The sequence below is a fragment of the Oryzias latipes genome, chromosome 9 (genome assembly GCF_053564925.1).
Source record: "Oryzias latipes strain Hd-rR chromosome 9, Olatipes_Hd-rR_3.1".
Lineage (NCBI taxonomy): Eukaryota > Metazoa > Chordata > Actinopteri > Beloniformes > Adrianichthyidae > Oryzias > Oryzias latipes.
In genome coordinates, this window is record NC_136245.1 from 34,890,672 (window position 1) to 34,904,079 (window position 13,408).

At 47.3% G+C, this 13,408-nt stretch overlaps 1 protein-coding gene across 8 annotated transcripts in view; it reads left to right on the plus strand.

Moving 5' to 3' along the window:
- Nucleotides 1-13,408, plus strand: part of adamts3 (ADAM metallopeptidase with thrombospondin type 1 motif, 3) — a 112,914-nt gene that overhangs the window by 78,104 nt on the left and 21,402 nt on the right. For 3 of the 8 annotated variants that reach the window (XM_078953401.1, XM_078953398.1, XM_078953402.1), the window contains 8 exons: nt 3,311-3,424; nt 3,983-4,128; nt 4,842-5,017; nt 5,875-6,008; nt 6,090-6,213; nt 8,646-8,702; nt 10,068-10,151; nt 10,459-10,539. In XM_078953401.1, the coding sequence (XP_078809527.1) occupies nt 3,311-3,424; nt 3,983-4,128; nt 4,842-5,017; nt 5,875-6,008; nt 6,090-6,213; nt 8,646-8,702; nt 10,068-10,151; nt 10,459-10,539 (916 nt within the window). The remainder of the gene's footprint in view (nt 1-3,310; nt 3,425-3,982; nt 4,129-4,841; nt 5,018-5,874; nt 6,009-6,089; nt 6,214-8,645; nt 8,703-10,067; nt 10,152-10,458; nt 10,540-13,408) is intronic. The other 5 variants (XM_023958120.2, XM_078953403.1, XM_078953399.1 and 2 more) reach the window with 4 other exon arrangements.

Consider the following 13,408-nt stretch of genomic DNA (forward strand, 5'->3'; position numbering starts at 1 on the left):
GTCAGGCTTGGCATGTTCATATGTCAGGCTTGGCATGTTCATATGTCAGATTTAGCATGTTCATATGTCAGGCTTGGCATGTTCATATGTCAGGCTTGGCATGTTCATATGTCAGGCTTGGCATGTTCATATGTCAGGCTTGGCATGTTCATATGTCAGGCTTGGCATGTTCATATGTCAGGCTTGGCATGCTTACATCCCCCAGCCCACCGCTGAATTATTTGTTTGCTGCCATGGATTCCAGAGGATTCAGGAAGAGCTGCATCGATTGTCCCCTCAGAGAAATGCTGCAGCTTCTGCTCACATTCTCCCCTGTGGGGCTCGTTGGCGTCTCGCTATGATAGGAAGCTAATTATCTGGTGAGCGACTGGAACTACGTCTCACTTACGGCGATGCACACGTTCAAGCCCCACCTTCTGTGGCGGTAATTGGAGAAAGCGTCTTCTTCTGCTCAGCTGGAGTTTCTGACTCAAGTCTCAGGTCATTTCCACGGCGTTTCACTGATCTAATATATACATAATATATGGTTTAGTAGATAATAAACTACAGCCATCGGCGCCACGAGAAGGAAAAACAGTGATTAAACGGGAGCCACTAATCGTCTGAACCCGACTCCAGCTGACCTGACTAAACAAAGAACAAGCACTTCAGATCCAGACCTGCAGGGATTTGGATGTTTCACTTCCTGCAGTTAAGGTCCGTTTCTACAGACGGAGCATAAAGACACATGAGAGTTCATGGTTTACAACCAAACAGCTCCACTGTCTTTGTGCATGTTCACTCTAAAAGCTCTGTCAGGGATGTTTATGTAGAAACACAAAGAGATCAAATAAAAAGTCATGCTGGGAGGAAAAACTGCAGCTGATTTAACGTTTCCTGGAAAACTCAGAGAAGAAGAAGCTGGAGGTCAGACGGAGATGAAACGGAGGCTTTAGGTGTCCTTCATGGGAGATCCGTGGTTGCTTTGGAGTAAAACTGTTTGATCCGGTTTGGATCGCTCTTTCCTCAGAGGTGTAGACGGTTCCGCCTCGTTCGTCCTTCGTCTCGTTGAGTCTCGGGTGCTTTGCTGAGCATCGCTGACTCAGCATCTCCTCCTGGCAGTGACCCGTCCTGCGGTACCATCGTCAGATATGATGATGCTGTTCTGGTGGTGAACTGGACCACCATCGTTCAGACAAGGCCTGTGGGCGGAGCCTATGCTGAGCATGCAGCTGGAGGACCTGCACAGGCTGGTGGCGGAACCAGAACCAGAAGCAGGTCTAAAGGCTCAGTAAAAAGGATGTCTGGTGTGGTTGAATGTGGAGCTCCAGTGAATGAAGAACAACCTCACGTTTCTTTTGGTGGTCCAAAAGGTTCAGAGCAGCAGGGAGAGCTAAAGCCGTAGTCACATGTCCCAGTCTGGGGGTTGATGCGTACCTGCGAGGTTTATGGGTCATCCGGGTCCATGGAGGGTCGTAGAGAGAAGTTTCTGCTTCTTAAGGAGAGCCCAGGTGTGTCTGCAGTTCCCGTCAGCTCAAGGGACGTCATGAAAGTGGAGCGTACCATTGTTGTGGGTGTGGGAAGTGCATCATGATGTATTTGTAAGCATAATGGACGTTCCACGCACTCATGGCGTACGGGTGATGCTGTGTTACGGCGTCCTAACGCCACGCTCTAGCCATCAGTAGGGTGTGAGTGCTGACTCCTTACAGAACGCACAAATGCTGCGCAAGAAGGGGCTCCAGCCTTAAGCCAGGGGGTGCGCCTGGTGATAGCTGGGGGGGTGAAGTTGTTACAATACTGGAAATATTCCCCAATCTGAACAGAATATTTATTGTTTGATGGTATTTTGTTGGAATTCCCTAAACTTCTAACTAAAGAGGCTCCAACGTAGATCCTTGGGGTGCGCCTGTGTGATGAAGTTCCAGTCTTCTATCCCTTATTGCTGTAGCTTATCAATATTTGAATGTAGATCAAAAATCAACAATTATTTCCTCTGTAGGACTCTGGAGATGAAATGATCTGTGCTTCCTGTGGACTGTAAAAAGGTTTAGCTGCTGGAGGATGAAACTGATGACATTTTTAGAAGACTTTGCCGGGAATGCCCCAAGTTTTAATCCCTTTCTTTGTAGAAGCTTTCAAACATATGTTTATGATGCTTGGATTCTTTTTGTGTTGGAGTTCAGTGACTTTATGGATCTAGCCCAATCCCAGCCTGCAGACAGACTCACAGTTTAATGAAGGAGCTGCTACCGGGTTCCTTTCCAGTCAGAACTTCTCCTTCTGGACCATTTTAGCAGATTTTTCGGATCATTTGAGCTGAAAGCAGCTGCTTTGTCTGCTGGAGCCTCACTCAAATGGTTTGGATGGAAACCTCCTTCTCTCTCCACCCAGAAGGTGGAGCGACTACAAACCGGCCCAATAATCTGCAGGAATTACTGGGAGAAATTCAGATGTCGTGATGCAAATCTGAGAAATGACATTTTGTATTGAAATGAAAAAGAGTGCAACATAGAAAGAAACTCCCAGTATTTGCAGAAACGTCATCTTTTGGTGAATAAACACCTAAATAACGGAAATGGAAAGAATAGCTGCTAAATATGTTTTTTTTGTTTTTCTGAAACGTTAATAAATTTCAAAACATTTAACATGAGTTTATGACCTGCAGTGAAATCTTAGCTTTAGCAGATTTGTCAGTGGTATAGCGAACATCTTTTGGTTTTTCCTGGACTTTGAGGATTGTTGGTTGTTTGACTTTGTTGTTCAGATGTTTCTCAGCTCCGTCTGAAGCGGCGCTCCTCAGCGAGGTCGTCTCCACAGAGACCGCCTCAGGTCTGCCGTCGCTTTTCTGGCATTGCTACAGCAACCGGGAACATGGACAGAAACAGGACTGCCGTGTCCGTTTGTCCGAGGTTCAGGTTCTGTGCAGAAAACAAATGTCACTCAGCACCGCAGGTCAGCTTTGGGCGTCCTCTCATTTATCTTCTGTAAAGTGGGCCAACGTTTTCCCTGAAGAGAAGAACACTTGGAGTGAGAAGAGTGAAGTTGCGGCAGTTTCTCTCCACTCGGGCCCAACGGCACTGCGGCAGTGTGTTCAGAACAAGCAGCAGATCAGTGTTTTTAATGTTTCCCATAAGGCATCATGGGAAACCACATGAACCGCTGTGAAACCCACGAGAGTGACATGTACGTCACTATTTCATCAGCAATAAAAGCTCATAGCGAGCGTTGGATTGATCCTATTTCATATTTTGATTGGCCACGCCCACATTTTCCCCAATAAACATGAAGTGACATGGATTTGCTTTCTCTCTTCTGTGTCTGGTTTCAGTTTCGAACCTTTGACCCGTGCAAACAGCTGTGGTGCAGTCACCCGGACAACCCGTACTTCTGCAAAACCAAGAAGGGGCCGCCGCTGGACGGGACCGAGTGCGCTCCGGGAAAAGTACGTTCCTCACCGTCGCTGGAAGAACACCAGCCGCTCTCATCCACACTTTGAGAAGATTAGGTAGTTAAAGAAGAAGCGGGTCGAACCTTTTCTGTCAGCCCCAGAAAGACGCCCGCTGGGCGTTTCCGCCCGCATGAACGCGTCTTCTGTGGCAGGAAAACCCACAACTACAGTCTGTTGGTGACGATTAGTGTTGATACAGCAGATGGAGTAACAGGAAATAGAGAACTGTTGGGTTTTTAAATAAATGATTAGTAAATTCATATTTCACGGTTTAAAAACCATAAAAATGATGTTTGATGGTTTGGAAGCGGCTGAAATTGTCTGGGAATTTCATAATAAAAGTAGAAACAAACTTTACTGTTTGAGCATCCTAAGATGTTTTTATTAGTAATTATATTTTTGTCACAAAGGAAAAGCAAAAGCGGACAGAGACGATAAATCCAGGATGTTAGAAATCAGCAGATCCTTTTCCCAGCAGCTGCTTCGCTCTACCATCATCCTCCAAACCTCTCACGCTTGTGTTTCCCCCCCCCCTGTCATCGTCGGGTGAAGTGGTGCTACAAAGGTCACTGCATGTGGAAAAACCCAAATCAGGTCAAGCAGGACGGCGCCTGGGGCTCCTGGAGCAAACACGGCTCCTGTTCGCGCTCCTGTGGGACCGGAGTTCGTTTCCGGACGCGGCAGTGCAGCAGCCCTGCGTAAGTACCCACGCCCTGCTCAAGGGCAGCACAGATGCCCCATGCGGGGCAAACCCAGCCGCATGGACCCCCCCCTCAGGGCTTTTTAACAGTCTCACTGGCTGCTTCACAGAGTTTCTCAGGAAACCTGCCGATTAAACCGATTTGTGATGCATTTAAAGCAGAAGATGGATTCAGGCAGATCTGACTGACTAAATAATCCATCTTTGTTCAGATGATTTCTTTTGTGATTCTGTTTTAGAAAACTTTCATCCTGAAGCATTTGGGGTTTCCAGCAGAACGTGATAAAAGCAGCACTGTCTCAGTTCTGCTTCCTGAAAGGGAGGGATAATGGAGTCATGAGCAGGAAGAGGACTGAACGGGTCAAAGGGGGGAGTTATCGGGACAGGGAATGTGTCATGGAGAAATGGTTGGTCAGAATGGTTTGGGAAAAATATCAGCAGACTGATGGATGGATGGATGGATGAATGAATGGATGGATGGATGGATGGATGGATGAACAGAAAGATACATGAATGGATTAAAATAAATACAGAGGCTGGTAATACAATAATGGATGGATATGGATGGATATGGATGGATGGATGGGTTGAAGTCAGATTAAGGTTAATTTTTTCAAAGTGTGCCTTGAGTCCCAATGAAGGCTGTGGTGCAGCGTCCGGCTTTGTCTTTTGTCTGATAGTGTGATCGCTCTCGCCGTTTTCTTCCCGCAGTCCGTCCAACGGCGGCCAGGACTGCCCGGGCGTGAACTACGAGTATCAGCTGTGCAGCACCAACGACTGTCCCAAACACTTTGAGGATTTCCGCGCCCAGCAGTGCCAACACCGCAACCCCCACTTTGAGTTCCAGGGCGCCCGGCATCACTGGCTGCCCTACGAGCACCCTGACGGTGAGCCCATGACGGTGATGATGATGATGATGAAGATCACTGAACTGAGGAACAGGGTGTAAAGCAGCAGAGGGGCAGTGGTTCCTCAAACTCCCCCCTGAAGCCCTAACAGCCCCTCGTCCTTTTCAGCTGTAACATTCTGCAGGCAGTAAAATGAATCGTTGATTCACTGAAGCAAAACCAGATTTCAGAATGAAGCACAAAGGAAAACAGACAGAAGAGTTTCCAGCTTTTATCTGCAGGAGGATCAAAGGAAACGCAGCAGGTTGTTGGGATTTTCTCCCAGTTAGATGCTCCAGAATTTGAAAATGACATTTCATTTCTACGCTTCATTTTTTCATGAAAGAAGTGAATCTGAGTCATCAGTTCCCATGCTGTTACTGTGGTGTTACCATGGAAACCTAGCGGAAGCGACTGTCACCTTTGATGCGAGGCTCCTAACCAATGGAGATGCTCTCCTGACAGTTGTGGGCGTGTCCAGGTGAAGCTCCAGGTCCTAAATTTACCTGAAGCTCAGAAGCTCAGAGGGCGACGGCCGCTCTGTTCCAAATCACATACTGACTTCAGTGGAAGGTCCACGGTTTTTCTTAAACTTTTGAGGCTCAAAGCAGGTCAGGCCCTTTGTGTCTGAGGATGGGGAGCAAACATCCCATAATATAATGGAATCCAGTTGTAAGTGCGTGTCCGCCCTGAGACTGGGATGTAGTGGGTTCGAATCCCATTGGGCTGGATTGGGGGAGGAGTCAGAGGAAAAGGTTCAGACCCCCAGCTGTGTAACCAGGCTGGGACTCTACCTAGGACAACGTCAGAGGACTGTCCCGGTCTCTTCAGGTCTTTGTCCCGGTTTGTCTCTGCAGCCACCAAAAGGTGCCACCTGTACTGTCAGTCAAAGGAGACGGGAGACGTGGCGTACATGAAGCAGCTGGTGCATGATGGGACGCGATGCTCCTACAAGGACGCCTACAGCATCTGCGTACGGGGTGAATGTGTGGTGAGGACACGCTCCTGCAGGTCAGGACGGTTTGACTCCTCCCCCTTCCTCTCAGTGTCTTTTTTCTGTTTCGTCTGTCAGAAAGTCGGCTGCGACAGAGAAATCGGTTCCATCAAGGTTGAAGATAAATGTGGAGTTTGTGGAGGAGACAACTCCCACTGTCGAACCGTGAAAGGAACCTTCACCCGGACGCCAAAGAAAGCCGGTAGGAGCCGTTTACAGATCAGAGCTGCGGCGCATTCGTGCGTCATTTCATGCATTTTTTCAGGATCCAAAGGTCTTTGAGAGCCGCCTAAACATCTCTAGTCTGTTGAAGCAAATCCAAAAAGTCTTTTTCTGTTTTCATGTTCTGGACAAACTGTGAGGAGTTTGTGATCCACGAGTTCGGATGATTGACAGAAAAGTTCAGCAGGTTTAGTTTAGAGGAAACTCGTTTTATCATTGAAGAAGTTTCAACGCAGACGGACGCTGGAACCTCCCTGTTAGCGGCTAAAGTCCAGTCGGGACGGGGGCTGGAGGTTGGGACCAAATGCTGGACGCCTGCAAACTGGACTGGAGTTCAAACACTTCTGCTGTTAGAACTCATTCAGCAGACGTGACTTGAATTAAGCTGAAAGTATCAGGCTTGACCCGGTTTACCTAAAAAAACACAGAAAAACAGACTCTGTGGTTTTTTTTTTTCCGCCTGGGGAGAAGATTAAGACCAAGAAAATGAAGAGTTTGAAGATGAACAATGTTCACTTTAACCTTCAGCACGCTGGACCAAAGCAATGTCTCCACCAAGGATTAGACACAAAGTGGCCCCCAGGGACATAAACTTCCCCTCTTTGTTCAGCTCAGTGGCCTCGTGGTAGAGTGTCCTCCCTGTGACTGGAAGGTCATGAGTTCAAATCCAGGCCGAGTCCAGACCCAGTGCCTCCCTCCATCCATCCATCCATAGATCCCTCCCACTCAGCATGAAGGGGTTGTATTGGGGGGTTAAACCACCAAATGGTCTCTGTGTCTGCAGCTCCCCCCCCCCCCTCCCAGGGGAGGGGTCAAATGCAGAGAATGGATTTAACACACCCAGATAATGGGACTTTAACTCCGCCCCTTAGGACGCCCCCCTGTGTGGCTCAGCTGTCAGTGGCTTTGGCCCCGCCTCTGATTGCAGACTCTGGTTCTGACTGGTGGATCAGATGTTTACTGTGAGCTGCAGTGACATCACGGGGTCATAAACGTCACCAGAGCTCTGCGGGGTCAAACTGCTCATCTGTCTGACCGCTACGCCATGTTTTTGCAGCGGCAGCTTCTGACATTTAGGGGCATAAAGTCAATACTTCCTCTGATTGGCCGGTTCTGAGTCTGTCTTTTTCCCAAACAGACTTTTTTTTAGTGTTTTTTGGTTGTGGATGGTGGATCATGTGATCCACCAACAGGCTGAGCAGATCCTGGTGGATCTTTAGGCCTGCGCAGACGCAGACCTGTTCTTGATGCTCAGAAGGAACTTTTGAACAAATAGCCCTGAATAAATCTGGTAGAAAAATGAGCACTGCAGATTGATTTGAGTAATTTACTGAAAACATTCATAAACATCTCATCCTGTCCTAATGGGCGGGGCTGGGGGTTAAGCATGAAAGTAACTTATTACTTTTCATGGTAACAAAGTACGGAAGAGGCGTGATGTGAAAGCTCACCTGGACCTCGGGTTGGGAGCAGAACTTTGACTTGGGCTGAGGCTGGAATTTGATCCTTCTGCCTTTGAGACCTAACGTTGTGATGAGAAAGTGGCCAAGAAGGATTGTGAGCTTCATCATGGATGTGATGAAGACTCCTCTATTCCATCTCATGAATACAGTAGAGTATTAAAACCCCGACAACACAACTGCAAAGCCATTAAAGTCCTAATTATATGGAAATGGGATTCCCATAATCAGCCGCCTTTGAAGCTGCACAGATAAAAACAGATTAGCAGCGTTTAAATCCACAAAGGTGGGTTTTCTAAATCATTTAGGCTTCATTTGAATCTCAGCGGCGATGAAGTCTCCTGATTACACGCCTGTTCGGTAACAGAACACCCCCCCCAAACTCTTTCATTGTGGGTTTTTATCTTTTGTTTGGACCCGTTAAACCCAAATCCCTGCCTGAAGAACCAACTTGGTTCTACCGGTTCCTGCAGTAGTTCCTCCAGTGAAACTGAGTGTTGTGATTGGAGGAAGAGACAGCGAATCAGGAGTTTTCCAGTGCTTCAACGGCAGTGATGGGGGGGGGGGGGGGTCCTGTGATTGGGAAAGAGAAACGTTGATATTATTTAAAGAAAGGTTTCCAGCCTGTCGAGCCTCTAGTTCCCGTCTCAGACGAAGATCCGGTTCGGTTCTGCTGAGCGTCCTCACAGCCGGATCCTGTTCAGTTCATTCAGCTTCAGTGATCAGGGAGAAATGATGAAGTTCCTCTTTTCATGTTGCTGACTTCTATGCAAACGGCCGCGTGAATGACAGAAGCGACTGGCACAGAACGAAAAGCATGTTTGCTGCAGGACCAGAGCACTGTCTTCACACTGCCGTCCTTCAGGCGTCTCACTGCAGCCCTGCTGACCTTCAGACAGGAAACCATTCAAAGATGCTCTCTGACTCTCCTCTAATACTTGACTTTGAACAGGAAAGCAGTTAAGCAAGAGAGCCCAAAATGAAAGCCCCTTGCTGGAAAAGACCCCATGCAAGTATTCAGTCCCGTCGCCGCCCTGCTGTCTGAAGCTTCTAGTGCAGAAGATGCAGTAGTTTGTTTAACGCCACTAATGGAGCGTCTGCGTGTCTCATCTGTGATCGTGATGTCTGCCGAGTGTCTCACAGGTCACGCCTGACGGCTCTAGTCTGCATGAAGAGCAGACCAGTTAGGGGGAGGGGTTTGGAACAGGTTCAGCCAGTCCGGGATGCTGCACCAACGGGCCAATTAAAAAACGTTCCTCCAGTAATATCTGTGCAGGGCTGAATAAAAAACAAACCAAATGAAATCTAAACTTGTGCTGAGCGGCGAGCAGCCTTGTACTAGCTGCCCTTGAGGGGGGGGGTGTCTCCTCCAGAGTTCATTTACAGATGTCAGTGTGGCCCCACCCTGAAGGCCGCGCTGCAGCTGAATTCATAATCAGATCTGGCAACCAGCTGCTTCCACCGAGCCCCCCTGCCTGTCAGAGGGAGGGGGGCTGATGTTGATGAGGACGAGCTTCAGCTCCTCAACCTGCTTTAAAGCTTTTATTACAAATGTTTTCAGACTCTCCCCTTCGGTTTTCCTCTATGAAGACACCAAATCCAAACTGTCAGCTGCCACAGCTTTGACTGCAGTCAGCCAGAATGCCGCCGTGCAGCCGCCTACATGCACGTTTTGCCTGAGGGAGCAGTAGGCAGTGAGCAGTGACGGCTTCAGACATGGCGTCCTCTCAGTCGTCTTTCCGTGCTTTAGCTAGTTAACCCTTTAACGCCAGAGGTTTGGCTCCGGGGTCCACGTTCTCTGGATTACCGCGACTCTTGAGTCTTTTACGCCATGAAGGTAAATCTGAATTCTGAAGCTTTGAGCTGCTGGGCGGCGTTTCACGGCAGGACGGCGTTCACGTCATCAACGGAAATCTGCTTTTCTCAGAAATCCGCTGGAATCACGACGCAGAATGACGGTAATTCAAAGAGCTCAAGGGTTAAAGGGTTAAACATCTACATTTGAATGAGCAACATTTGTTCTTCATGTTTCATAAAGTAGCCTCTTCAGCGTCCAGTTCGTCCTGTTTCACGTGTCTCTGCTGTTGCAGGAATCTTTCCTCACAATCAGTCATTTGGACTTAAATATGATGGTTTTCTTTTTTTTAACTGCATTAAGGAATCCTCTTATTCTCCTGAAATGTCTTAGAGTTTTTTAACACAGTGTTCAGGTTGACTTGCTGCCCTTTCAGCTTTTTATGACACATTTCTGCTGCTGCTGATTTCTGCTGTGACACAGGAAACGCACTTCTCTGTTTTGTCTGCAGAACACGGAGGCGAGACGCTCTGAACGTGTCAGAGGATGTAAAGCTAACCCATTGCTTCTGTCTTAAAGGGAAGACCAGAGGAGCCTTTTCTTTACCCAAAGGAGCTCGAAACGTGGCTTTGAATGAAACGGAGGATTCTAGAAATGTGCTGGGTGAGTGGTGGCGGGTTTGCAGGTGGTGGACACTCCTGGCAGAAGGGGGGCTTTGCTGGTCTGTAGTTTGACGCCCCGGGTCGTGAATGCACCTCAGCGACCCGTTTCACTGGCTTCTGCAGAGACTTTTGACTTTCATGTAGAGCAAAGCTGAGAGAACTTCTGCAGCTTCATGGATGTCCACCCCTGCAAACAGTCAGAGGACTGCTAACCTACATAACCTCTGTTTCTGTCTCATCCCTCCTAACCCCCCTGCCCCGCCCCGCCCCGCCCTGCTTCTGCTATCGCTGCTGCAAACATGGCAAAGGTTTCCTTAAGATGTTTCTGGTTCCTCTTGGAGCTAGACATGTGGTCCTCCAGGAGCTGGAGAGCTCCCTGCACCTCGTGGGTAAGTAGCTCAGAGGAGGCCTCACCAACAAACTCCTCTCTGTGCGTCCCTGAACACATTCAGAGTGCTGAATATGCAGCATCATTCATTCATTTTTACATGCAGATTAGTCATTCATTATTCAAATGAAGTTTTGGTTTACTGGAACATTGATTTAGATTCCCAGAAACAGCTGAGGGTGTTTCATGAATCAGCAGGCTCGGGTTAATCCTCATTTAAGAGCTGCAGAGGAGGAACAGCAGGCGGCAGAAAAATAACAGCAAAATAACCAACGTAGACGGATGTTCATGGAGGCAGACTGACGAAGAGCAGAACCAAACCTCACTGCCCTCCTCTTCTCCCTGAGTCTTCTGCAGATGAAAAAGCCTCAAAGAGTCTCATGACAGTTTCAGACTTGATGTGAACAAAGATGGAAGCCCTTCGTTTACCCTTTTAGATGCTGTAAAGATGGTTCTGGTTCTTTAACAGCTTTAGTGGATTTAACTTCATTCAAATCTGGTCATTTGAATTCAACAAGCCAAAAACATAATACTCCCACTACCGTGCTTGACAGCTATTTCAAAGTTAGACTGTATGGAAGGGTTAATGGCCAACCAAGTGTGCATAATCAGCGTTGATTCTAAAATAATTCTGAGTATGCACACTTCAAAGGCCATTCACCAGCTTGTACTATGGTCACCTACAAAAGAAATAAATATAGTTTAAGAAAAGTTTAATAAAGTTTTTAGTACTTTATTCTTGTTATTTTTTTGGTTTAGATTGCGCATCATCACTGTGGATTATCACTTTTTAATGCACACCCAGCAGCATTGAGTATTCCCCCAGACCGTGGTAGAATTTCTATTTCTGCACCACAGCTGCCCCATTCGAGTAAAAAGTTACTTTAAGTTACATTACAACCTGAACGAACATCACAACTGGACGCTCCGCCGCGGGAATGGCGTTGGGTGTGAACGCAGCTTTATGTGGGGTCGTGGAGGTCAGCGGTCCTCAGGATCAGTGCCGTGTCAGAGAGGAAGGCAGCGGAGGAGGAAGTTGGCGTTTGCTTTAGTGACTAGACCAGGGATGCTCACACTTTTTTGGTGTGTGAGCTACTTTTGAATTGACAATGTCTTGAAGATCTATATATCTATATATATATATTAAATACTATTAGTAAATGTTTGTTAGTTATGTTTATTAGTTACATGTTTATTTGAACATTGTTGTTTATGAACTGATGATTAAAAACTACACAGTGAGAGTACACAAAGATACTTTAGTATTAACAGATGAGGCGTTTTGTAACAAAGACAGAAAGCATCGACCATCGTATGTCATGCTCTGCTGTAAACAGTCCAATGGGGGGAGCATCATGGCTTTTCAAAGGCGCTGCTGGCTCCGTACGAAGCGCGTGCCACGTAAAAAACAGCTTCCTTATGAGCTCGTATTTATCAGGTGAGAACTGCAGAGCTGAGAGCGGGAGGAGACAGCGGGGCGGCTTCAATAAACACCCCGGTTGTCCGGAGTGGTTTTCTGCCGCGGGGCAGAAAGAGTTTGCACTCAGTGAATTTAAACGCGCGTCTGCGGTGACGTATGCATCAGAGGATGTCCGATTGGCCGTTCTGCATGTCAATCAAGTCCCCGTACTTCTCGGTGAGGATTTTGATTGGCTGGTGGATTTTTAAGAAGGAATTCATTTTTTAATCTTTGCTGTCCTGCGATCTACCCTCCTTGAAGATCGACCGGTCGATCGTGATCAACGTAATGAGCAGCCCTGGACTAGACATTTCACAAACTATGTGTGACTGAATATTCATCAACTGTAAAATATCTACAGTCTTTTTACAACAAGAGTTTATTTGGGAGCATTTCAGTGAGAAAAATAGATTTTCTTCATGAACCATGAAGCTAGTGTGAGATTGAAGCAAAGGCTTGGAGTCCACGTGGAATCAGAACAAACTCCACTGTTCTCTCTCTTTTACTGAAGGACTTCAATGCTTCACAGGTCATTGAGTTTTAAAACAGAGAATGTGGATGCAGAAAGAGATCCCTTCTTCTGTTTGCTGCTTTGTTAAAGTCTGAAATGTTCTTTTACTTCTGTGAGAAACTTAAAGCAAAGGGAAATGTGAGGAAGAAAGGAGGTAATGATTTTAAAGTGGTCTTCCTTTCACACAGTTAGCTGCACGTAACATAAAAGAGCAACGAGATGCTGGAAAATCGGTGTCTGCTCTTTATGGAAATGTGTGTCTGAAATACACACACAGTGCTGCTCTCGGTTTTCTGTCCGAGTCATGGCGTCTGAGGGTTTCCACTAATGGTCGCTGTGGCAGGTAGCTCTAGAAAACGTGCTTCCCTATGAGGACAAACTCCGTCCTTCATCTCGTTCCTCCTCTTCTTCATTTCTTTTTTCTGAATGGGGCACCAGATGGCTTTGACCTTTTTGTCCACCGTTCTGGCGCTCGACAATAAACTTCTCCTCCAAATTAACCTCTTTTGACCTTGGTGACCTCATCGTTTTGTTTTCCTTATTTGGCCATTTCACACAAAAATGTTCAATACCTGAATGACTGTTTAAGTAACCCCCCCCCCATCCGTCCACTGAATTTGAGAGAGACCTCCGGCTGAACTGATTCCCTCCACCCCCCTCCCCTTTTCCTTACCTTTCCGGTGCCTTCTCAGCCGACAGGAGCGCACGCCGCTGCACGGGTCGCCGATTGGCTGGTTTCAGGCTGTTCTAAACGCCATGATGTAACAGATAAACCAATAGTGGGGCTGGTTTTTCCTCTGTAAGTTCTGAGCCGGCGCCCCGGGCAACGGCCGTTCCTACAACCAATCAGATCAAAGCAGACTCACAAAGTGACACTTTGAAAACCCAGCTTCTGCTTTG